The sequence below is a fragment of the Anoplolepis gracilipes genome, chromosome 17, assembly GCF_047496725.1.
Source record: "Anoplolepis gracilipes chromosome 17, ASM4749672v1, whole genome shotgun sequence".
Lineage (NCBI taxonomy): Eukaryota > Metazoa > Arthropoda > Insecta > Hymenoptera > Formicidae > Anoplolepis > Anoplolepis gracilipes.
In genome coordinates, this window is record NC_132986.1 from 9,528,377 (window position 1) to 9,555,087 (window position 26,711).

At 40.9% G+C, this 26,711-nt stretch overlaps 3 protein-coding genes across 5 annotated transcripts in view; all 3 read left to right on the forward strand.

Annotated features, from left to right (window-relative positions):
• LOC140675408 (uncharacterized) overlaps positions 1–26,711 on the forward strand; it is a 150,105-nt gene that overhangs the window by 80,216 nt on the left and 43,178 nt on the right. For all 3 annotated transcript variants that reach the window (XR_012048391.1, XM_072909866.1, XM_072909867.1), the window contains exon 2: positions 5,265–5,316. Coding sequence is in view for 2 of the 3 variants with exons in the window: in XM_072909866.1 (XP_072765967.1) it covers positions 5,265–5,316 (52 nt within the window). In the remaining variant the exon portion in view is untranslated. The remainder of the gene's footprint in view (positions 1–5,264; positions 5,317–26,711) is intronic.
• Positions 21,297–23,848, forward strand: Ics (ras suppressor protein 1). Its single transcript, XM_072909862.1, has 8 exons — positions 21,297–21,559; positions 22,214–22,264; positions 22,355–22,475; positions 22,567–22,685; positions 22,764–22,846; positions 22,953–23,067; positions 23,140–23,272; positions 23,470–23,848. The coding sequence occupies exons 1-8, from the start codon at positions 21,412–21,414 to the stop codon at positions 23,552–23,554; spliced, it is 855 nt and encodes a 284-aa protein (XP_072765963.1). The 5' UTR covers positions 21,297–21,411; the 3' UTR covers positions 23,555–23,848.
• On the forward strand, positions 24,731–26,657 carry LOC140675411 (tubulin alpha-1 chain). The gene is made up of 4 exons (XM_072909871.1): positions 24,731–24,941; positions 25,021–25,850; positions 26,022–26,185; positions 26,280–26,657. The coding sequence occupies exons 1-4, from the start codon at positions 24,767–24,769 to the stop codon at positions 26,401–26,403; spliced, it is 1,293 nt and encodes a 430-aa protein (XP_072765972.1). The 5' UTR covers positions 24,731–24,766; the 3' UTR covers positions 26,404–26,657.

Sequence of the window (26,711 nt, forward strand, 5' to 3'; positions counted from 1 at the left end):
ATGTAACGGGGACGTGTCCACCCAAGGTGAAATTGAAATCGCGCGGCTCGAAGAATGTATTCATATTTAACGCGCCGTGTCGGCCGCGCTTTCAGCTTAAAGCCGCCGGTACGCGTTATTTATCGGGGGCATATTGTTGGTATCACCCGGAACCACGTGTGCGACGGCGTCGTCTCGCCGGCATTTTTATGAGCGCGATGCCGAGTATCCGGATGCCTCGGGATATATTGGTGGGTTGTGCGTGTGAACCTCCGGGCGGGAGAGGTGATTTTCTGTGGGACCCCGTGGCGCTCATGGAGCCCCGTGTATGTATCGCGTGCATTAATCCTCCGGGTACCTGTCTACCACATGTCGCGCGTCAATTCACAGTGTTCCGCGATGTTAAGTAACGATATGAATATTGAGAACGTATATGTATAAGAGATGGATAGATTTCGCGGATAGAAAATTGTTCTCTTAACAGCTCGTGGAATTGTCAAACGAATTATTATTGAGATATATTACCGGCAACTGGCCGGCAACTGATCTCGTAACGACGATATGAATTAAGGTCTCGGGGGGGAAAAAGGCGTTGTTTCTCTCTATATCTGAGGAATCGACCGTGTTACGTCAGCAATGAATTACACATTTTACGGCGACGTTTTATCGGCGCGGCGCGGCGCGACGATAATTTCGCGCTACCTTTATTCTGGAAAATACAGGTCAACACTTATCCTGCCGAGGTTCTTCTTAAAATCCGGCTCGCTTTCCACTTTTGTTTCGCTACTCGCTACGCCGCGCCTCTTTGCATAAAAGAGGTAATAGGGTCGCTAAAAACGCACAAGTTGCAATTAATAACGTCAGAATCAATAACGAAAAGTATGTCGAGACTGATGGAAATGACGAAAAAAAAAATTATAATTGCCTATCTCTTCGATTAGGATATTCTTGCTATTCGTGTTTCTCGCAAGAATTGAAAATTTCGCATATTAAACATCCTGTCAGCCGGGCATTCGGCGACCAATTTAGAGCCGGTCTTTTTCCAATGACGGGCAAATATCCGACGAGAAAAAAAGACCAGCTCCTTTGGACGCGACGCGACGACGACGGCGACGGCGACGGCGACGCCACGTTGCGCATGATTTGCATACGTCATTCGGCGGACCGAGGGAGCCTCTAGAGAGCCGAGAGCTGACGTAGGAAATTCGTCACGGCGAATTGCTCGCGGCTGGACGTTATATCCGCCGTTAAGATCACCGCCAAGTCCGGTTCTCTCTCGGGCTGCCACGCTGCTCGCTCCTATCGTTGGCTGTTATGACAAGTGGGCTATTAATTTCGCTCTCGACTTAGCTCGAGCCTCGCGGGATCCGCGCTGCTCTCTCTCTCTTATGTTAGATGCAAGTTCATGAGAGACCTCTTTCCTGTCCCCCTTCCCCTTCCCCTCCCTTCTTCCTCTCACCTCGCCTTCCTCACCCGTCCGGGTAAAGAACCGTCGCGTCGGCGTCTCGGCGTCGTTCGATTTCTGAGTGACGACTATATTTAAATCGCGTTTATGTAGAAACAATTAGAAATTGCATTTCGTGTGTATATAATGTTCTTACAATTAGAATATATGATAATTGTAATTTTTATTAATATTGTTGTAATATTAATATCATTGGCTTCCACACAGACTGTAATAATGTTTAAGTGATATAGGAGGTTTTATGAAAAATATGTTTCATAAATTATGTCTAGTTGAAGGAAAGAAAAAAATTGTCTGAAAAATTCTCAAGACTTCTCTTCTATTGAAATCTACCTAATGTATTTTCGCATTCGAAGAAACGCAAATTGACGTGACTTTACAGACAGCCGATTCGATTTACTTTTACTTCCTCCGTTTCGCATAATGGAGAAGCGTTTAAAAAGTTTCTCGGACGTATTGACGTTTCGCGTTTGACTAATCCTCGACGCTCGCTCTCTCCCTCTCTCTCTCTCTCTCTCTCTCTCTCTCTCTCTCTCTCTCTCTCTCGGCGCGAGATCTAATTTACATTTCAATCCACGAAAATCAGAAGCACACAAGCGAAAACGCTCGTGGCGATCGGCGGACCGAAGATCGATCGCTCGCACGAACAACGTAATTTGTAACGCCGCATATCCGGACGGCGCGTGTCGTTTTCCAAACGATAATAAAGCACCGAAAGTCGGCCATCGACCTATCGTTGCGCAGCGATCGATCGGTCGGTCGATTCTTTCGGTCGATTGCACTTTCGCTCGTGTGGAAAAAATGCTGCAACTTACATAGATTCACGAGTGACGGCTCGGAGATGATTGAACTGGCACAGCGGAAGAATTTCAGTTTCGCACCTCGATTTCAACTCGTTTGTAGACGCCGTCTGTTATCTTACAATGATGTCGAAATGTTCGATATTATCGTCCTGATATGTACAATACATGTATCTCTAGAATTATTATTAATAATTCCATTACACCTCTTGTAAATTTTCAATCAATTAATTCATTGCTCTGTTTCGAAATATATTTCGAGTATTATTCGAAATTATACTAATCTTGAAAATCTCTCGAAGGTCTTGAACGATCCACCATTTCGTTGTCTCACGTATATCGATAAGAATTGACAAAAATTTTCTTTTTACATAATAAATAATTTTCGCTTAAATAAAATTTAATCCTAGTGTGTTATATTTATTTACAGTATTCTTATATTTTTATTTTCTCTTTTTTCTCTAAAGTAAAGTTTATTAAAACTAAATTAATAATTAAGATTTTTCAAGACATTTAATGTTTGATCCTTCGAGATCAAACATTAAAGAATTTCAAGATTGTAGAAATTTAAATGATATTCAAACTATATTACTGATTCGAATTAATTCGACGCATCGTGATTTCCATCATATTCCATTAGTTGCAATATTTACTCGATATTCTTAACACGCTACACTATTATTAAATAAAGACTGATTGATGTGTGGTTGAAGAAAACCTAGAACACATTACACAGTAGTACGACGTTAGATGCATGCGCGTATGCGCAGGATAATAATTTATTTGCGTGAATAATTCACAGTTCACGCACGGTAATTTATCCGCCCTTCACGAATACAATCGTCGTCCGTGAAATATACTCATTATCCGCGCTTTGTCATAATTATCGGCGGAAACCATCTGTCGCGGATCCGATAAGGAGCTTGCACGAATGCTGATTTACGCGGTAACCAGCTGGGAAAAATGGTCGAACGAGCGAGATCGATGCCGCGAGGTGTCGGCGGGGAGGGGGAGCGGCGATTTATTTATCGCTTTTGCGCCGATGTGATATCCTCGTTTGTCACCCTGCCCAACGGCCTGCCCGGCCGTTTCCTGCGAGCAGGTGCAAGCAGGAAATGGCGCCTGTACGGTGGTCGTTCCCTCTAGTTCTTGCTGGGTGTCGCGCACATGCCACCATAGATCCAAGGTCAACGCCGATGTATACCGACGTCGAGAGTAGCTCGCGAAGAGGTCGTCGTGCTCGATCCTGATTAATGGCTTTCGAGATCGCGTCTGCGAACTCGCGCGCGACTTTGGCCGCGTCCAGGCCGTCCAGGTGCATTGACACCATGCACGAGAGCCGAAATAAACATCTCGTTGAAATTCAGGTTTCGTACTGAATTGCGAGTCATCCTTGACGTTGAACGTTGACTTCAAAATCGCCGAATCGGCGAATCTGCATCAAACATTAACTATAGGATTGAAAACTGTTGAGACAAATCCAATTTGCTAAATTGAATTTGCTAAACGCAAAGTTTATGTTCATTAACACTGTTGAATCAAGTCTTAAACCTTAGTCTCTTGGGAGATTTTGATAATAATTTAGAGATTTTATCGTGTGACAAATACACGAGTATCCATCTGTACACACAAACTTGTACAAATTAATTAATGGAATTTATATCTTACGCGAAATACATCACATTGTTTTTAAAATATTTTTTATTTTAATTATTTTTCTTTGGGAGGTTGATATGTGGATTTATTCGAATGCACATATATTAAATATCCGATAAAAAGACTGGTTATCTAGCATTTGACAAGAAAAATAGATTAAAAAGTTGTGCACATACAAGCCACGAGATTACAAACGTTAATGCGAATGTGGCACTTTGTGGTCGAGAACGACGAGGAGTAGCTTAAGAGAGGTCGTCACTCGATCCTGATTAATGGCCCTCGGTATCGCGCCGGGCTGTAAACAGTATTAATCAGGATCGAGTTTACAGTGCGCGGACGCGTCACGAATCGCATTAATCAGGATCCTGGCCTGGCACGAAATGCTCGTGTCCACGTGTTACGTTATGTATACGCATTGATTTACTCCGCATTTTCCGAATATCCTATCGTCGTCTTCTATTCTTTTTCTTTACATCTTTAATCCGATATATTCAATTTTTATCTTTTGCGAGTAAAAAGATAATTAATAAGATATCAGATCTTTTTCTTTAAAATTTAATAATAAAATCTCTTTTTAAAAGATTATCAATCGCATGATGAGAGTGATTTGTAGAAACCATATTATATTATATTAAGCAAATATATAATAATGCATTATACATCCGTGGAAATTTATTAAAAACTAATGTGTGTGTTTAATAAGCACACATATCGGTATTTATTATCATAGATCGGAAATCATACGGTCACATTTAAGCGTTTTAAATGCGAGATACGATCTTGATCTTTCCATATTGCTTCATCGTGCGATGTGTCATGATATATATCGCATACGTCATTATATGGCAACCAGAACTGGCGGGACATATTTCTGACTATTCCAACATTAATTTTACAGCTGTCCGGCCAAAAGGACGAGCCGCTCGGGGCTATCGCGGCCTTGTTGTCGTTTAACACGTCCGTGACGAATGGATTTGGCAACGGGCGTGCCAGAGAATCCAACATTATGTGTAGTTTACGGTTTACTGTCAAGATCAGTTTTTAGCGGCTGTCAAAAGGACTCGAAAATTCGCTCGAGTTGACTTGGTCACAGGATCCGTCGACAATTACGTTACGAATCATAATTATCGTATTAGGGGCTGATTGAGAATTTAAAAAAATAATGTCGACACTTTATAAATCGAAATGTCTCATATATTATATTTTTTTCTATTTTTAGACACTTAATAATTTGACACAAAATCTTTTCGTCTTAAATAAAATCGCAATTATATAAAAAGTGAAAAAAAAAAAATAAAATTTTTTTATTTCTTCTCGATTTTATTTATAAAAAGTACCGATTATAAATATTTTTTATGTTTCAGGATCCACAGCAGGTAGAAGAAGCAGTGATCGCGAGAACCTTTTCCGCGACTGGTGAGTAAAATGTCGATTTCCAATCCTTTCGTGAAAAAGTTTTGTAGACTGTTTAAGTAGAAACCGGCGAGAACTGTTGGATATCGGAACAGTTGCAATATTTCCTTGACATCGGCCATTGTTACGAATGCAAGTCGCGTCGCTCACCTCGAGCGATCAAAAAATCGCGCAGCGGGATACCCTCTTTCGATAATCCTCCGACGCGAGCTCTCGATCGGCGCGGATACTTTCAAAGGCGATATAGGGCCTTTTCACTTCCGCTATTATACAAACGCCATCGGAAACAATGGCTCAATCGATTACCGATTATAGTATCGTACGTACCTCCCCCTCGAACGAACGATCGATCGATCGGCTTTCACTGATACTTCGATTCCCCTGCATTTTATATACGCCATATTATTACGGGAGCACCGTAGCTTTTCCCGCTTACGGCCGCGGCGGCAAATTGGGGCTGCGGTGTGTTTAGCTCGTTTAGGTACTATCTCATTTATTACCATATCACTTATGTTGTCTCGTAACTCACTACGATCATTTCTTTATTATTATGTCCCGTCGTTTCCTCGCAGCCTCTCTTCCTGTATACTAGGATACTTTTATCGCGCGCGCGCGCGCGCGCGCTTTGTATAGAACTCGAATGCTATTCGCATTCATCGCGGAAAGAAGTGCTTGCGAGTTAAATTTCTGTGCCTCCAACAAAGACGTCATTGCGATGCACTTTCTGAGAAAAAAATGATAATTCTCGCGTTCCTTCTTTTTTTGCCTCGTAAAGTGTATATTGAATATTTTGAGTGGATTTTATTAGAAGCGCAGCTTCGCGCCTCATAAAATCTCAAAGAGTGAGAGTATGAGAATATACTATGTACAAGTACGAAATTAAATTTATAGCAATCGGATTACGCACGGTACTTTTATCCTTTCACGCATATAGAAAATTTACGCTCGCCTCGCGACGCCCGGTATATCCTCGGTATATACAAGAGCAGGATCCACGATCCGTAGGGGGCGAAGGAAGGGAGGGGAAAGATTCTTGTTGCATTACAAAAAGCGAGGCGCAAACGAGATCTAAGACCCCCGTACATCGTCTGGTTCGGCGACTCTTTGAGGGTGGCAGTTTAATTTGCGCGACGGCTGTAAAAGTCTGGCCAAACCGTTGCCGCTTCTCCGAAACCCCGGTGTCCGGATATACGCAGACGGATATGTGTGTATATATATATATATATATATATATATATATATATATATATATATATATATATATATATATATATTTCTCGAGCAGCAGCAGTGCGCGTCTAACCGCCGTAGATCAGAGCGACGGTGGTTAATCGGCGGCTCAAAAGTGGCATTTCCATTTCGGTCCGCAAGCTGTAAAACTCGCGCGAGAAGGGTTGATGCGATGCCTGACCCGGTCATGACTTCTCGCCATACGCGCGATAATCACCGCGCCGCGCCGTCGAGAGAAGAAGAGGGAACTGGTTTTAATAACTCCGTGACCTTCGCTTGCGGTTTTCCAATCGCATTCGTTCGTTCCCCGCGAAAGTAAAAAGACCGAATGGTGAACGTGATCGCGCGATATCTAACTAATGAGACTGACATGAGATATACACGTATCATTATACTTTAGGATACCAGATTTAAAACTTTTTTTATAGCAATATAATACTTCGATTTCATTTCATTCTCGTAAATGTCTCGATATCTTAATAGCTGCAGAGATGTAGACTAATTAACAATATATTTTTCATTACATATTCCTATATATAAATTTTAAAAGATGAATGACATTATTATATTTTTTATCGATTTTTAGGTATTACAATTATTGCATTTATGTAAAGAATTCTTCATTTGATATTATTATATGTATATATGTATATGTTATTTCAATACGCGTTTTCAGAAAAAAATTAATTTAACTTATATAATACCTATACAATAAATATCCTATCAATTTACAATAGAGAAATCTTATAAAATATTTTGTACGCTACCAAGATTAAATTCTTGAACAGCATACATATTCAAGGTGGCGATATATTTAACTATTCACGTTACACCTAACCGTAAATTCAATAAGATACAACGCGAGAATGAGCAAATGGAGGGGTAAGTAACCATAACTAGTAATTTTTCACGACATTTACATTTTACGGAAAAATAATCGAGCTAGATTAACTATGAATTCCGCGAGAATGGCGACTACTGGCTTGCGAAAAATGCGCAAAACGACGTTATACGGTAGGCGATCGTTCTTCGAACCTTGATAACAATGGAACCATTGTACGCTAATGTTGCAGGCGCGCGGACGTAATTACGCCCGCGATATCGCGATACACGTGGGTGAAAATCGTGTCATTAGTTGGTGGTCGGGGCGTGCCGTTAGTTACGCTCCGTTAATTACGCCCGATTGGTCACTCTTTTAGCGATTTCCGTGTTCCGATCGTCCTCGTCGTCGGAAATCTAATCTCGAGAAATAAAAAATTTGTACAAAAAAAAAAAAAAAAAAAAAAAAAGATCTCGCGAAAGATACTTTTAACTAAACGTATATTCGTCCTTAACATCAAAGACTGTTGTAAAATCATTTTATAAGGCTCGAGAATTCCTCTTTGCTGGATATTTTATTATGAACCAGAACGGTTTCTCTCGCGCGTCGAGATCGAAGGTTAAGCAAACTGCTCGTTCGCGAGATGCAGTTTTTAGACATCATCGCATTCCCCCCCCCCCCCCCCCCCGTGCAAGTAACCCAACCGGGTTTACATACCATCACGCGCCGCCACGTTAGCATAGTTATTATTGTTATTAGACCGCCAACCGCGGTATCGTATTCGGCGCGGGAAGCGGAAGAAAGGGAAAGGGGGAGGGGGGGGGGGGAAAGGGGAGACACAGTCGTGATATAGAAGGAGATGCATACGCGAATAAGATGCCGTCCGATTGCACTCGCTTGATCTGCATGCGAAGAAAAACGGGGGCGGTCGGGCAATTTGCGGTGAATGTAGGCCACAAACGTGCGCACCGTGTCGAGATTAGGATAATAAATATGGCCGAAGTGAAATTATCCACCGCATGTCTCTCTGGCTGACCTTACCATAGGCCGTTTCCATACCGCGAAGAAGAAGAAGAAGATGATGATGATGATGATGATGATGAGGGGAAGGGAAAGAGCGGCGGCACTCTACATGACTCCTCTCATCATAGGCACCCTCGCCACGCGTTTTACGTATAACCGACATTTTACCTACTCGTCTTTCCACGAGAAAGTCGACAAGCGAGCGTCTCTTCTCGCTACAGATGCCGGGAATATTTTATATTTTTTTATATTATATAACTCTGTTAATATCTCAATTTTTTATAAACATTTTCTAAATTTATTTGATTTGTTTTTTTTTTTTTTTTTTTTTTTAGCGTAAAAAAACTTTTTTTTTGCGAAAGAAAATGTATTTTATAAATTTTTTATACTACTATTATTTTGCGTATTTATTTAAATTAGTTACAAAAGAATTTTTAATTTATTACAATAGCATGGTTTGAAAGTTATTTTAGCCTATAGTTATCTGGATTGTTCGAGTCACAATAATATTTGTAATGCTCCTTGAATCTTTAGCGAGTCGGTCCTTCATTCTTTGCGAGAAATAAAGGAGAAAGAAAGAAGAGAGAGAGAGAGAGAGAGAGAGAGAGAGAGAGAGAGAGAGAGCGCATTCATATCGATAAAGAAAAATGCAAGAGGATAAATCACGTCTGCGCCTCCCGCGTTAATCTGAAGAAAAAAAAAAAAAAAAAGTCCCGGGGCAAAACCAGCGCGAGGCGGAGTGCAAGAGCTGGACCAAAAGGGACAGCAGAAGGCCGACGCTCTCGCGCCATCGTTGCATCAACATGTCATTGTTTATTGCTACGAATCGTGCGAGATAGTATCAATTGAATGGTTCGGAATGAGATTGATGCAGTCCCAGCGGGCAACGCGCGCCGCAATATCATCAACGAGCTGTTCTCTCTCTCTCTCTCTCTCTCTCTCTCTCTCTCTCTCTCTCTCTCTCTCTCTTTCTTTCTATCCTTTCTCTTCTTTCTTCGTTCTCGCTCCTTGTCGCCCGCAGCGTTAATTGTTTTCCTAATTCGGACACACCAGATAGGTATTATATACATCTCCAATTACAGTGATACATCGGCAACACGCGACGCGACACCTCCGCAAATTTGCCGACTTTATTAACGTTCCCGCGCGTATTCCCATCATTTTTATTGGTTTATTTTGCATATAAAGTTGTAGAGCCGTTCCCGTCGAGGGCCTCCATCGGAATTCTCGACCCCTGTGGAGATAATGTCGTCCGGAATTATTGCAATTATACATGTCTGATTTTTTCCAATGAGCCATCCGATAAAAATAATATTCTAATTTATGAATAATTGGGGATAGTTTTTAAAGAAAAAAAAAAAAAAAAAACGAGACACACGCTATAGATGTCGATAATCTCAATTTAAGCTGTTGAAAAGTTAGAAATAATTGTCAAAAAGTTTAACGGTCCTCTCTGCTCATTGATTTCGTCTTAATCGCGAATCGATCAAACTTTTTTTCGTCGCGGCGTTTAATTTAAGAGGCATAGATTGAAAAGCTGCTTCGATCGTTGCCTTTAATTACTTTGAAACGCTCATGCGCGCGCGCGCGACTAAATGAGGATTAAATGAGGAAGATCCGAGTTGGAAGATAAGTTTTATTATCGATTGCGCCAACTCGCGTAAGACTCATCCCGATTCGGTGCGCGTGCGAGAAAAAATTTTTTCGATGTAATTGACCTGTAAAAAGCGCCGTCGACTAAAAGGACGGATAGACAGCCTGGAGAGAACGGCTCTGTTGTTCCTTTACGTGAATGTTTGCGTGATCGATCAATCGACGAATGCAATGATGCGGTACTTTTTCCACATTGCTCCATCGACCTTTAAACTTAATCAAGATTCTCAAGCTGGTATACACGAATCGGAGCAACGTCAAGTTGTAGTATTAGCCAATCTTGTCAGAAAGAAATGCCGACTGAAAAGCAATCTAGTATGGGATGTAGACTCACTCCGGTTTCTCTTGCAATAGATAAGAATATATAATGCTGCAATGTCAGAATAATGTTTATGAAATACAAGATGTGAGAAGAGAATAAAAAAACAACACGTCATAGAATATCGAAACTTGATAAATCTTTAAATATTCTAAATACTATAAATTCTCTAAATTTAATTAATTTAAATTAGATTTTGTAATTTAATTCAAAACTGAAATTAATTCTCTATTCATCTCTAAATTCCTTGATTCTAATTTTCACACTTTCGTGTCAATTTGGCAAAACAAGCGCGCATTCTGCAAAGCAGGTGCCACGGGCAACGTGAAAAGGCGAGATAGGAAAGGGGAAACGCGGGTGAAAGTGGTGCGATGCTTGGGCTGTACACCGAAAGATTAACCGTGTAAGGTGACCGGCTAATCGAGGAACCGGAGGCTTCATATTACCTCACGGACGTCTAATGGGACACGCCTTTGCTCGGCACAACAAGCTACCATTAGCGCGCAATCTTTCTAACAGCAGATCGTTACAAAAATTATTATCATCATGTATCCGAGATTCTGATTTAATAGCTCTGATTTTTTTCTTATAGCTTATTTTCCCTTATATATATTCACTTATATCATTAAAATAGATATTATTCTTTTTCTAATTGAATTCAATTGATTGGAAGTGTTAGTTTTTATTACATTTTATTTCTTTGGAGAAATTAAAAAAGAATGTACAAAATATATGATATCTAAGATATATGTATGTAATATAATAGCACAATAGTGTTATATAACGAAATAGGAGATAGATGTGATGTGACGTTTACAAAGTAATAATGATCCATCATTAATCTTGAATCCGAAAGAAAATTGCTTCGAAAGCGAGAAAGGTCTGATGCAAATGGATAAATAATTTTTAGTGAGTTAGACGTTTGTAGGGAAAGATATTCAATAAAATTTTCCAATTTGTACACGAACAAGGCTTTTTAAGAATAAGCAAAATCTGTCTAAAAATACGATGACTAATATATATATATATATATTTTTTTTTTTTTTTTTTTTTTTTTTTTTTTTTCCGATTAATATATATGTATGCGTGAAAATAACAAGAAATAGTCTTTTCCAGACAGTTTTAGATCGCAGTTTAGTATTTTTACAGTGCAAAATGCAATATGTTGATCACAAGAAATATAAGGAATTTTTATCGAAACGACCGCGAGACAAACACCTACACATCGAAACGGGACAATTTATAGACACAACTGTCTGACTAGTGAACGCTCGCGAGCCGTAACTACTTCTCCTCTCTCGCTGCGATTTTTTTCCTCGCTCGTACATTTTCGTACGCTTTTTCACCTTCGGCCCTATCGCATCCGCTTCCGCCTACGTCCGCCGGTCGGAGCGATCGACCAAGCGTGTACCGCACGCATGCACGCGTGTAGAGCGAGCGGCTAGGCGCCGGGGGGCGCCTTTTCACGGACTGACGCAGCCAGGCACGCGTGCAAAGCGAGCAATAAGGTAATGGGGCGTAACCGAAGCGGCTTTGCCTCGCGGTGAAAGTTAGCGCCGTGACGTTAATTGAGGAGCGCCTTATAGCGCTAAGGAATTAGGAATTATCCGGTGAGACCCCGCGCCGCGGCGCGGCGCCTGCCGCGTCGCAGGCGCCGCCGTTTAAACGCTTCGACTTTATCTATCGCTGGATCACCTTGATGATAGGTATCTAAATAGCCAGTCGTCCGACAGGCCAGATTTTTCACGATTCGGAAGATGCGATGAACATTTAATATAGATTTTTCATTAGAATCTCAGCTTTTCCGGTTGAAAAAGTACGCGGAAATTTTTATCGATTTAATTATGTGTTCATTTTTACAGTTGAGTTTCCTTTCGAAATGTTTTAATTCTCTCGGGAAAGAAAAAAGTGGGAGACCATAATTTTGTAATTTTATAATATTTTTTAAATAATTTCATATAATTCGCTCGTGTGGAGAGAAAAGAGATAACTTAATATTTCCTTGCTTGTTATTTACTTGGTAAGGAGAAGCTTTTGAATATTGTGAGAAATTATAAATGCATATAGAGATTAATGAGAAGAGTTGTGCGTACATACATCATGATTTGTTTTTTCAAGCAACTGATGACATCTCGGTCCAATCGTAAATTCACACTTTCACGGTAAAATTCGGACGAACCCGAAGAGTTGGCATGCATCCTTGCGGTTGGAATTTCATCGGTATACGAAAGTCGATTATCCGCCGTCGTATTCTGGGTCAGGGAAGCAACTAGTGCGCTCGTTAAAAATAATGGTGTGACAATTGCGTCACAAAAGTGAGATTTTCGTGCGAACGTGTTGATGCATTTTAATTTCGTCGTCGCAATAATTTCAAGATTTCTAAAATCGAAAAAGCTCTCAAATGACTTGTAAATTGACTTGTAGATTAAATTAATGTGTAAATGTAGATGGGGTGTCAAAAGTTACATTACCTTTCACGTTTCATGTCTAGTCTGGAGATTCATGACGATATCTAGTGATATTTTTTTAGACATCGATACTTTCTAACCGTCCTTCGCGGCAAAGAATGTCTGATCACTTAAAGGAACCAATATCTTTTTTTTTTTTTTTTTTTACGACATCCGGAGAGATATCTGGACATAGAATTATACTAAATTCCAGCGTAGCGTACGCGGCAATTTGATCGGGAAACCCGCATGCTTTTCAGCGATTCCCATTAGGATATATCGGATAGCGATTGCGAGATGAGCGTAATTGAGCGTCTTATTTTGAATGTAGATTCCGCCGGGAAGAAAGGTCACACAGCGCAATGTTGCGGATTCATTAATAATTGCATCGGCGAGCCGTTACTTCATACACAAGATGGACGTATAGACGTATGGGAAAAAGAAAGAGAAGGAGAGAGGATACAAGAGTACACCCTTACGTTACGGCAGGGCATTTGAGAGACTTTCACATTCTGCCAACGGCGCGCACGATACCCATAAATCCTTATTAGCGATTAGGCCATCCGAAATGTAATATCGATTCACCGTGCGCCACCGGATTGTATCATTAGCCGATGATAGATGACGCGTTACGTAATTAACAATTACCGGCACACGTTGAATGCCGGAACGCGCCGCGATAAGGCTGACCTGGAGTGACTCGCTATTGAAATAGCGAGTACCTTGGCATTTCAATGAAAATAAGCGACGTTCCTACAATGATGCGATTTTAATCACTTGAATTTATGAACAGTATCAACGGTTATCATAATGCATTTACACCTATGTATTACACACATATATTATATATTCCGATTAGAAAGTTAAAGACCATCGATCTCGTGGGTTTCTTAAATTTGCGTATCTCCGCGACTTAATTTTTCTTTTTTTTTGTCCGGATTATACACACTGGAAGATATATATATATATATATATATAAAAACTTGAAACTCGAGTAGCACCGCTTTTCCCTTCGATCGATTTGGCGATCATCGATCACTTCCGCTTGATTAAATCGCCGCTCGGTTCCGAAAGTCAGGTCTCTCTCTCTCTCTCTCTCTCTCTCTCTCTCTCTCTCTCTCTCTCTCTCTCTCTCTCTCTCTCTCTCTCTCTCGGGCCGGAAGGAGAGAAGTCTGTATCACAATGTGCGAGAAATAATATCCTTTTCCTTTTTCGCGTTTATACGAACGTTGTAATTTATAATCCTCCGCTCTATACTTTCGCCGTTAAATTCCATATCGAATGTATATAATCTCTCTTTCTTATGATGAAAATTGCGCTCTCGTTGTTTTAAATCCTAGAATGAAAATTAAACTGATGAGATTGACGGTGAAAATGGCGCGTGAAATTCCCGTCGGCCTTTTCGAGAGACAATAAATATCGGTGGTGCACGCGCGACAGGAAATATAATTTAATGAACCGTAAACCGCGGCGCCGACACTTGCTCGCACTTCGAAATTACGTTTCTGGTTTCGTGCGTCATAAAATTCTTCTCGGTACGCTTCTCGTTTCTTTAATTGATCGAGACCGTAAATCTATCCTCGTCCCAGTTCACGCGAGCGCGGGCGCGGGCGCGGGCGCGGACGCGAATTTAATAAGGTGGGAATTAAATAAATACAGGACGACCGGCGCGGAATAAGCGCTTGCTTTATTTTGATTTATCTTACGGTATGTCGGAATTTATTATGTCGTATATATAATTGCGATAATGTAAGATATACATTATATTAAGCAGCATCGGGATAAAAAGTTGTATATATACTGAGAGATTCGCTCATCTACATTATATCAAATGCGTTATAATAATTTTATAATAATAATTCATATACTTAAAATTTTGCGACAGCAGCCAAGTTTAAGCAAAGTATATATTTTTGTCATCTTTATAAATCGCGTATGGAAATTATATTTTACTAAAAAAAAAAAAAAAAATTAATTATCATCCTGCTTTTGCGACGTATTAGGTAAATTTCCTTAAAAGTAAGTAAAGTAAAATTTAATATGCACTCTCTAGCGTTTGGTGAAAGCAGAACATCTTTCAGATATCTGTGATTTTATGTAGTCAGGTTTAGCATGCGGAACGCAATAAGTCGTTACATTATTTCGACCTTATTAATTCGATAGCTTTTGTGATAAATCTCAGGTGTTGGCTTCCTGAAAAACGAGTCCGGTTAGGTACACTGTTAAATTATCGAATTGTAATTGAAGTTGTTGCTCTGCTCCCGATTTCACTGAAAATATCGCTGCATTTCTCGATACCTGTCGTGCAACCAATCAACTCGGGCAATCAAATCTCTCGGCACAAAAAGTGACAACAATATTTTGCCTACGGCGCAACACATCATTTTTCTGTCGCTGTTCGCGTAGATCACCGTTAATCTTTATGACGCTTCATATCCCGCGTCGGGAATGAAAAAGAAGGCTATTAGACTCGCTTGTACGCTTGTTCCGAGGAGAATTGCAAGGCGTATTACGTAAGTCGCAAACTGGAATCTTAATCGCGATTAGCCGCGATTTAAGGATCATTAACGCTGAATCTACGAGCGATTGAGTCGATGACGTTTCATTTTCTCCAACCTGGCCCAACGGATCTCGCGCTAAATTTATCACACTTGTCGATTGGATGGTCGGTAACTCGTGAATGAGATTATAACGATGTTTTGTATAAACAAAGGGCTACCAACAATTCTACCGAATGAGAATGGACTTTCTCCGTTAATCCACATCACTGTCTTCATTACCGTACCTCGTAAGTCGCCATTGAGTGTCAAATTGAGTGTTTAACAAAAAAAAAAAGATGGAAGAAAGCGCGCTTGCAAGTAGGTTAACTAGCGAAATCTCAGGATTCGCGCCTCTTCGGCTATTAAACGAGCGGATCACTTTTTTGTCGTATCCTCTCGTAACGCAAAAGTCAATTCTTCAATTAAAGAAGAATCGTAGGCAAAATTTTGCGTCTTATAAAGGCACGATTCGTCGAGAAATTGGTCTTTAAAACGGCATTGCTTATACATAATTGAGGAGAAGGATTGAGAGGCTTTGTAAGTTTGTCGTTAAGAGGAGTTGTAGGTTTTTTGCTAGTAATGGAAAATCAATAATGATCAAAAATGTAATAATGACAGACGAATTTTTGACAGCCGTCAATATTTTACGTTACCTAACTATTCGTACATGTAATTCATACATTTCAATGAATCTTGTTTTACACATGTCACGAGCATCGATCAGAGCACTTTACGCGTGCCCTCTCACGCATATATCCGTATGTTTAGAGAGTCACGAAGGAACTTATGCGTGGCGATAATTCATTCTAGACACGCAACGTTTTAATAATAAGCGCCACGATGATTAATCGGTTAAACTACGGTTGGAGAAATTTGCGTAATAAATAAAGAGCGAATAAATAAATCCCGTCTGTGCGACAGGACATTGCTGGTTGCGAAACCTATCGGACAATTTTTCCCAGGCTCCGCGATATATGCAATCGATGTCGATCGCGAATTAATAACTAATCAATACGGAGAAAAAGAAGGGAGCGACGAAGAAACATTCGCTTAACTGTATCGCGAATAAATGTCGACATTACTTGACAGACCGCTCTGCACTGTATATATGTACATATATCTCCCTATATGAACTGTCGTAATCGTCGACGATTATCTGCCGCCGATATGTCGAAGCATTTGCTTTACCTAAGAATTATATACAATGCAATCCACCTTCTAATCGATTAAAAGTTGCTTTGAAAAAATTGGTCCGAGTTAAAATTTTTTTTTTTATTAAAAGAGAGAGATATTTTTTTGATAAACAAGGATTTTACTTTTATTAATGGTACTTTATGAATAATATTTTTTTTTTTTTTTTTTTTTTTTTTTTCTTCTTTTTTTCTTTTGAGGAAAAATATTTAATAAAAAATGTAAATTTTTCACAATTTACGATTAATATTACTATAGCTGTTTTAAGACGAAGCAATTTCTGACTTCTAAGACACTTCTCAAGCACACTTAGTTATCGTAATAAGCAACATTAGGAAAAACCTTTTATCCGCGCAGTTATACTCGGCAAGGTTATACCGCCTCTCGCGTTCCCTGCGCAATGATGTATGTAGAAAACGTGCATGTGCGCACGTACACGAGCACAAGGAGAATCCAGTTTGCCGCGAGTTTTTGCAAAACGTGGCAGTGTGCGCGTCCAGGGCAGTGATTCCCGGACAACGTGACGCAATTATGCAACGAACTGGTCACCCTCCCTTTCTTCTCCACCCTCCGATCGTCCTTCGTCTGCCTCCTCATCGCCCTCGAGCGTCCCCGATTGGTATCGCTGACCTTGAAGCCCTTGAAGAGATCACACTCGCGGCCTTGCAGCCTCCGCCGAGCCTGCCGTGCAAGGATCACGTTCGGAACATGAGCCTGCGGGTTGCTTACATTGTTGGGCCGCGAAGATAACTCAGTTCTCTTTAGTCTGAAAGAAGGCGTTATCTCTGCCAAGAGGATTTTCTTGGATTTTTTTTTTTTTCTTTTTTCTCTTTTCTTTTTTTTGTGAAACGTATATTCATGCAATACACACAGTTCGAGACTGACAAATTGTATAATGTATTGTTGAAGAGTTTCTTTCTCTTTACATTTTGGTTGCGGAAGTTTCTCGCGGATTCGAATGTCTTGACAAAAAAATTCAGGAATAATAAAGACATTAGAGTGCTGGAGATTTCTTTTTGCCGGCATCGATAGAAATGATACGTAATAAAAAAAAGAAAAGAAGATGGACCGCGCGACCTCTTCACGTAACACCTGCCGCTCGATGTCGTAACTTGTCTGACATCCTCATTGCCGAAAACAGAAGCTGCTTGTATCGGTCAGTTGCACCGGTATCTCATAACGGCTCGCGCCGCTAAAATTGCGTCTTAAATTGCACGGTTACATCGACGCCTTATTAACGTCGGGACACGGGCGGGTGTTTCTGGGAAGTGGCACAGGAAGCATAGATTCGAGAGGATGTCCTCGGGCGTCTCGCTTCAGCAACGCGCGGCAGCCTCCGCTGTCTCATCGTCATTCGCGCCATTAATATCGGTCGTCATCGATGTTCGGTGAAATTCCGTCTTTATTATACAGTGGTGCAGGAAAGATCAATCCGGTTGATGTCGATACGAATTTCATCGGTAATAATGATAAAGGAATAGGAATGCCATCTTTTACACCTGAAATATCATTCGTCATTCTAAAAAGATTGCCCTGAAAATAATCTTCATCATCAATACGACATTAGATATTTTTTTTTTTTAATACACAAAGGTCTCTTACTAAAAAAACTGTAGTAGTCTCTACAAGCGTTACCGCGATAATAATCATTATTGTGGCACGAATCATTTGATCTCGAAAATACCACTTGTATTTGTTTTTTTTTTTTTTCCTTTTTCTTTACAAGCGTGATTTATAAGAGGTAGAGATGAGGTTTCCGTTCTCGCACACTATCGACCGCGGTCGCGTATGAAAGGAGGCGGAGTGTACTCGTAGAATCTCCGCGGTCTGCTACATCTATTTATAGTGCGCATCATGCACACTAATGCACGCGCGTGTGCGCATATACCAAGCACCGTGGTCGCCGTGCATAACGGGCTTTTATATACGTTGCACTGAATATTCCTCTCGCGGACGCCAGGCAGAGACCGCGTACTTCTTTCTTCCTCTTCCCTATCGTCATCCGTCCTCTCGCTCCGCTCTCGTGCACGCGTACGGAACGCACGTGCGCTCGCGCACACGCGCGCCACACGTGTTCCCGTCCTTCCTTCGTCTTCGTGTTAGACGCGTCTTAGGACGAGCTGGGTGATTTCTCGCGCCATTACCATGCTGTTACTACTATGGGGGGTTTTTTTTTTGTCCTAAGAAAGCATCGATTCCAAACTAGGCTAATTTCGTCTCTTTTGTTGCTTAAAAAAAAAAAATGAGATTGTTTCGATCATCCTTTTCTTTTTTTGCCAGGCTCGAAAGTTAGAAGAAGTCTACTCTAATCGCTTAGAAAATGTAGAATTTCTAAATTACACGATCTCTCTTTCTCTCTCTTTCCTCGGTTCTAATTAGATCCACAAATTTATCGCTAAAGAGTAACGAGCAGAATATACGCAGTTTGTGTTCGCTCGTTATAAAGGACCACTGTACGGAGGAGATAGCGATGCGTTGTCCGCTGTTGCGAGCGTTGCGTTTGGAAAGGCGATTGGCTCTCCTCTCTCGTTGCGGTAACGAGATTTGCTTTTTCCGCGCCGGCTCGGCTCGGCTCGGCTCGGCTCGGCTCGGCGCGGCGAGACCGGTCACGGCGTCAGTAAATTGACCGATAATGTTGCTTGGCACTGATTACCGGATAGCAATGATGGATACTCGAAGAGGTGGGCGCCCTTCCCTCCGTCGTCGTCGCATGCTCGCGCGTTCCCCCCTCCCCCACCCGCCTTGTCCTGTCCTTTGCCTTTACGTGCACGCCAAGGTCGCTAACCTTACGAGCCCTCGGGTGCTGTTTGGCGCCACACTCTCCTCTCTTCGTACTTTTAGCCGCCGATAACGGAGAGAACGAAACCGGGCACGTGGAGGAAACGGGGGCCGGCCGGATCATCGCACTGTCGGGATATTTATAGTTTTCGGAAGTGCTACCGCGATTCCGCGATAATCGTAAGGCGTGTCTGTTGTTATAAAAGAATGTTGTATTTAAATTTTTGAATATTTATACGGAAAAGGAGAACGAATCGAGGATTTGAGAATATTAAATCTTTCCGATTCTTGTTCAGGTGGAAGCAAGAGCGAAGCGAGTGTTAAATTTCAGCCGTTATCATAGAAACAGCTGAGAAAACTTTCATCATCTATTGTCGATAATAAGACATAAATGTGTATATATGCGTGCACTCTGTGTGCTTTATACATATATACGATTAAGCACTGCTATTTTCTAAATTCACAAAGACGACTATCCGTAATCTTCGATCCGCGAGTCAAATTATCTCAGATCTTATCCCGCGAGAATGTCCTTTCCTGTTATCTTTAATGTCGCTGCTGATCTCGCGTCGTCGTCGTCGTCGTCGTCGTCGTCGTCGTCGTCGTCGTCGTCGTCGTCGTCGTCGTCGTCGTCGTCGTCGTCGTCGTCGTCGTCGTCGTCGTCGTCGTCGTCGTCGTCGTCGTCGTCGTCGTCGTCGTCGTCGTCGTCGTCGTCGTCGTCGTCGTCGTCGTCGTCGTCGTCGTCGTCGTCGTCGTCGTCGTCGTCGTCGTCGTCGTCGTCGTCGTCGTCGTCGTCGTCGTCGTCGTCGTCGTCGTCGTCGTCCGTCGTCGTCGTCGTCGTCGTCGTCGTCCGTCGTCGTCGTCGTCGTCGTCGTCGTCGTCGTCGTCGTCGTCCGTCATCATCATCATCATCATCATCATCATCATCATCATCATCATCATCATCATCATCATCATCATCATCATCATCATCATCATCATCATCATCATCATCATCATCATCATCATCATCATCATCATCATCATCATCATCATCATCATCATCATCATCATCATCATCATCATCATCATCATCATCATCATCATCATCATCATCATCATCATCATCATCATCATCATCATCGTCCATCATCATCATCATCGTCGTCGTCGTCCGTCGTCGTCGTCGTCGTCGTCGTCGTCGTCGTCGTCGTCGTCCGTCGTCGTCGTCGTCGTCGTCGTCGTCCGTCGTCGTCGTCGTCGTCGTCGTCGTCGTCGTCGTCGTCGTCCGTCGTCGTCGTCGTCGTCGTCGTCGTCGTCGTCGTCGTCGTCGTCGTCGTCGTCGTCGTCGTCGTCGTCCGTCGTCGTCGTCGTCGTCGTCGTCGTCGTCGTCCGTCGTCGTCGTCGCGGAATGCGCGCCGCGCCGCTCCGGTTTCAACCGCAACGAGCTGCGGCTGCAGAATAAAAAAAATGTCGAACATTATTAAAACCAGTTTATTAAAACCGTGCCGCCATCTCTCGCGCGATTCTTTCTCGCGAGCCCGTCCGTAATTACACGCGATTTATTAACGCGACGCCGGTCGGACGCACGCGGATCAGTTTCATCTCACACATTTTTCGGGGTCTTCAAATAAAAATCGCACAGTGTTAAAAGAACATTCCAATTTTGATTCTTTTTTTAATTTGGTATCATATACATAAATTACGTGTTCTTTAAACAGGAAGAAATTATTATAAAAATAAATTATTTTTTCAAATTGTGTCACAAAACAATGCGTAAGAAAATTCAAATATTATTATTAGGAATTTTATTAACAGAATAAAATCAAATATCTAACAATGAGAGAAAAATTGACGTCACTTAAAAAAATGGGAAACTTTTTCTGAAAAAAAAAAAAAAAAAAAAAAAGTATCCTCGACGACGAAGAAACGCGCCAGATGAGATACTGGAACTGCCATCTAACGAGCAGAAGGAGGCTGGCTCTGTCGATCGAGACGCATTTAAACAGAGTGCGCCGGAGTAGCACGACTCTGCACGGGCGTGTGTTCACGCGCGCGCTCCCAGGCTCTACGGTACTACTTTTCGACTACGTAAGTTGCACGGCGATTGCGCGCGCAATGAATCAGACCGCGCCAGTGTCGTGTATTCCCGCGGGGAAGATGTCAAAGGCGAAGAAGGTGCTCGACGAAGCTCGGGAGATCCAGAATCCCGAGCTGGATCTCGCGGACAAGGGTATCGCGACGTTCGAGGAGATGCCGGGATTACGTGAGTCTCATTTCACACATCGTCGTGCTCGCGCGTGCGTCGCACCAAATTAGGCAACTTGTCGCGGCTGGTTTCGTCGACGCGATCCGCACAGTGCGGCCATCTACGCGTCTGGATCACGTGGGCGTGACAGCGCGCGCGCGCGCGCTGTCCTTTTAAATTTGACACTTGGCGCTTGACGTGGAATTAGCGCAAACAATAAACGATAGATAAATTTAACGCGATATACAGTGTTTCAAAGTTTAACAATCAAAACTTTGTCAGTATGATCTATGCGTAGAAATAAGAAAAAAATTTTATCTTAATGTTAAATGTCCAATATTATATATATATATATTGATCGTTTAACTTTGAAATACTACTTTGTATAAATCGCGAGATGCGCGAATTGAAGTTTAAAATATTGTGATGTTAAGAAAAGGAATATTCTTACACGTGTAAATGTAAGATAAATTTTGAGCTTCTTTAAATGTAAATTATTTTCCTGTTAGACTTGTAATATCCGCGAGCAATAATATATTTTTCTCCAAGTAAAGAAATTAGCGTCAAATAATCAATTGTTGTCAGGTTATAAATTATAAATAGCCAATCGATAGTCAAGCCAATTAATAATCAAACTTTCGCTAAAATTACAGAGACTTTCTTATGTTCCAGTGAATATGATTAATGTAACGAGGCTGACATTAAGTCATAATAAAATTCAAGGTAATGTAGTTTAACGTAATTGTATGCTTAACGTATGGATTCAATAATTCAGTTGATTCATCAAATAATTGCTTTGGTAATGCGATGTAGTGGTTCCACCGGGTCTTGCCAATCTAGTCAATCTAGAGATACTGAATCTCTTCAACAATTGCATCACCGAGCTGCCTATATCTCTGTCACAGATGCCAAAGTTGAGAATCTTAAACGTAGGGTCAGTATAATTTATAGGATGCACTAACAATAAAATAGCTTCAATTGTGAATTACGCTATAGAGATTTAGCGGGCGTTTAATTTTCGGCAGAATGAACCGGTTAGATGTGCTTCCTCGTGGTTTCGGCGCGTTTCCAGTCCTCGAGGTGCTAGATTTGACGTACAACAATCTCAGCGAAAAGAATTTACCTGGAAATTTCTTCATGATGGGTTAGTCGTAATTATTAGATTGCATAACGTACGCCCCTTTTCGTAAATCGCACATAAATTAATCTTTCTCTTCTCTAGAGACCCTAAGAGCGCTCTATCTAGCTGATAACGATTTTGAATATCTGCCGCCTGAAATCGGACAGTTGAAAAATCTACAAATTGTAAGAATTGTTAGATACTTTTGCAGTTTTACGCACATGGCTTTAAGAGAAGTCTGTTGATTTTCGTTGATGAGATTGTATATATATCGAGATTAAAACATTTTAGCTGGTACTGAGGGAGAACGATCTGATTGAATTACCAAAGGAAATCGGCGAGCTGGCGCGTCTTAGAGAATTGCATATTCAGGGAAATCGTTTGACAGTATTGCCTCCCGAGATAGGTATAAATAATAAAAATGCGGTAAAATAAGTTTATCGTTATGGAAAGAGCGCTGCACAAGTTTATCTTACAGGCAACTTGGATCTAGTGAGTAATAAAGCGGTATTTCGTATGGAGTTCAATCCGTGGGTTACTCCGATTGGCGATCAGCTGCAAGTGGGCATATCTCATGTCATGGATTATATTCGCTCGGAAACGTATCGATAGTAGGTGTTTCTATTGCCATTAGCAATTGTGTTGCAGCAACATTCACGTAAAAATTAAAAATTCAAACAAATTTTAAAAGAGCTTAAATTTCATCGCAAATTTTTTCACAATATTTTTACTTTTAATATAATCATTTAAAATTACTAACATATTTATTGATCGAGCAGTGTGGCCGATAATTGTCACGTTTTTGCAGCGTTTACAATCGACACCAAAGCGCCAAAGGTCCGCCACCTCCCATCGAGACTGATAAGAGCAAGAAGATCTCGCGTGCTCGTTGACGTGCTCGTTGACGCTCGTGTTCGCATAATCTTGACTAAATAGTGCTATTTTTTTTACTAATCTAGTTTCAAAGATTATTTTTACAAGCCATGTATACTGCCAATTAATTAATTAATTCGAATTAAATGGTGCCTTTTAGATAAATAGAAGAAATAACGAGAAATGAGAGATATACTGCGCGCTTTAATAATATTGTTATACTTTTTTAATTGTCTATTTAATATTATATATATATATATATGCATATTATTTTAATCAAAAGAAATTATATATATTAAAGAATTTTCTAACAATCTGTTCCGCAATTTTATTAATAAAAATATTGTAAATAAAATTATTAGTAACGATAAACACATACGATCGATGGACTAAGTTTTTATCGCTGAAAAAGATTTCTCGTCTTTGTAGTTGTGTATGTGAATATTTTTAAAATAGATTTCGTTAGAAATTACAAAAGATATCGATCGACAAAAGAGAGAGCGAATCTAGAATTCGAATTCAGGTGCACAAAGCAGATTAAATTACACTATTTAAAAATGTATTTACAATTGTAGCATTTTTTATACAGTTTAGAATCACAATTTATTGTGAAATCACTACTTACTTTAGTTGTAAATAATTGTAAATATGCATTCTTTTCAAGAGATTGATTTTTTAAATTTGAATTTCTATTTGAATTGTTTTGCAATATGCAGAGTATAAACTATAAACGATATACCTATTTCACTGTAAAAAAATATATCTGAAAATCAAAGCTTATTAGATTTTTGCACCGATTTCCGCTGGTTTCTCCGGGCAACGGGAACAAAATCGCAAAACAAATCGTTTCACCGTCAGTTAGCGTCAAACATTTTTGGTGTCAATATTGTTTGTTTATCCCACCTTTCCGCTGCAAGCTAATACGTCTTCAAAATGGTGAATATAGAAAAATATATAACTTAATTATTTGCAAAATTAGCGCAGTTCGAAATTACACTTTCTTCCGCATAACTGATTTATTCGAGATAAGCTTTATCAACCTCGAAATAACATTCCATGTGTCTGAGATTGAAAAAAAAAAAATTATAAAATAGAAATTCATATGATATGATTGCTATTTATTGTTACATTTCTATAAGAAATAGAGATCCGAATTGCGATAAGATACATTAATTAATCGAAATGGATAGCGCGAGGTACTTTCAATCCACATTGGCCAAGGCGGGGTGCAGATGGGCAACGCCTGCTGGGAACTTTATTGCTTGGAGCACGGTATACAACCGGACGGTATGTTGCCACCTCAGACCTGCACGAACGACGAAGGTTTCCAGACTTTCTTCAGCGAAACGGGCGGTGGAAAATACGTACCTAGGGCCGTTTTTCTCGATCTCGAACCGACGGTGATAGGTAAGCTGCCGGAGAAAAATAGACGAAATATAGAACGATAATATACACGAGATACACGAAATTTTATACGCGTCCTTAGACGAGGTGCGCACGGGAACGTACCATCAGCTGTTCCATCCCGAACAGCTGATCTCCGGCAAGGAGGATGCCGCCAACAATTATGCGCGCGGTTTCTACACCCTCGGCAAAGAGATCATCAACCTCGTGTTAGATAGAATCCGCAAGATAGCCGATATGTGCGACGGCCTGCAAGGCTTCCTTATCTTTCACGCGTTCGGCGGCGGCACCGGATCCGGCTTCGCCAGTCTATTGATGGAACGACTGTCCATGGATTACGGCAAGAAAGCAAAGCTCGAGTTTGCTATATATCCGTCGCCGCAAATTTCCACGGCCGTCGTAGAACCGTACAACGCGATTCTAACGACACATAACACCCTGGATAACTCGGATTGCGCGTTTCTCGTGGACAACGAGGCCATCTACGACATTTGTCGACGCAATCTGGATATCGAACGGCCGACCTACACGAATCTGAACCGGCTGATCGGCCAGATCGTTTCCTCGATCACGGCGTCTCTGAGATTCGACGGCGCTCTAAACATCGATCTCATGGAGTTCCAGACGAATCTCGTACCTTATCCCAGAATACACTTTCCTCTGGCAACCTACGCGCCCATCGTATCCGTCGAGAAGGCCTATCACGAGCAGCTCACCGTGATGGAGCTCACAACGGCCTGCTTCGAGCCGGCCATGCAGATGGTCAAGTGTGATCCGCGAAGAGGAAAATACATGGCCTGCTGTCTGTTGTACAGGGGCGACGTCGTACCGAAGGACGTCAATGCTTCGATCGCGATCATTAAGACCAAGAGATCGATACAGTTTGTCGATTGGTGTCCGACGGGTTTCAAGGTTAATCGTTTGCTGATATTTTTTTTTTTCTTTTTTTGAGTAGGGCGGGAAAAATTTCAATCTAATAATCTAGCTAGAATATTTTTCTTTAAAATATTTCACAGATTATACGTACATCTAATACGTTTGATATCGAGTGATATTTTATTAATTTAATTTGGGAATAATTAGGTCGGAATCAATTATCAACCGCCAACTGTGGTACCGGGCGGTGATTTAGCAAAAGTGCAAAGAGCCATGGCCATGTTGGCGAATACCACAGCGATTTCCGAAGCGTGGAGAAGACTGAACAGAAAATTTGATCTCATGTTCAGCAAACGAGCTTTCGTTCATTGGTAAACTTTAATTACGCTAATTTTTATTTCGCAAAATTAATATCAATCTTCTAAATTCGTTTTAATTCACGAAATATGTCAAACGCGCCGTCAGGTACGTCGCCGAAAACATGGACGAAAGCGAATTTAACGAAGCTAGGGAAGATCTGGCAGCATTAGAGAAAGATTACCACGAAGTCGCAGCGGATTCTACGGATATCGGTGGCGAAGAATATTAATCGCTTCTAAAAGACTTGCATGCATTTTGGTGGGATAAATGAACCTTTTTTTTTTTTTTTTTTTTTTTTTTTTTATTCGAATGTACCGTTTTTATAGGACTTTTACATTGATTTTTTTGTGTCGTCTTATATATTTTGTACATTATTTTTATTTTAGACATAAAAGTTTATACGCGTCTTTGTGATATATTGTAATAAAAAGTTGGATCATTTATTATACTCTGCGATATCGAATTTCTTAATCAGAAACTTCAGAATCGCTAAAGGACCTTCTCGGGAGATTCTCGGGAGAGAAATTGGAGAAAGGG

Excerpts from the sequence above, each read along its gene's own strand:
- LOC140675411 (XM_072909871.1), top strand. The coding sequence starts at position 24,767 with ATGGGCAACGCCTGCTGGGAACTTTATTGCTTGGAGCACGGTATACAA. Across the intron at positions 24,942-25,020 it reads TCTCGAACCGACGGTGATAG|ACGAGGTGCGCACGGGAACG; the intron begins GTAAGCTGCCGG and ends ACGCGTCCTTAG. Across the intron at positions 26,186-26,279 it reads AAACGAGCTTTCGTTCATTG|GTACGTCGCCGAAAACATGG; the intron begins GTAAACTTTAAT and ends ACGCGCCGTCAG.
- Ics (XM_072909862.1), top strand. The coding sequence starts at position 21,412 with ATGAATCAGACCGCGCCAGTGTCGTGTATTCCCGCGGGGAAGATGTCA. Across the intron at positions 21,560-22,213 it reads CGAGGAGATGCCGGGATTAC|TGAATATGATTAATGTAACG; the intron begins GTGAGTCTCATT and ends CTTATGTTCCAG. Across the intron at positions 22,265-22,354 it reads AAGTCATAATAAAATTCAAG|TGGTTCCACCGGGTCTTGCC; the intron begins GTAATGTAGTTT and ends AATGCGATGTAG.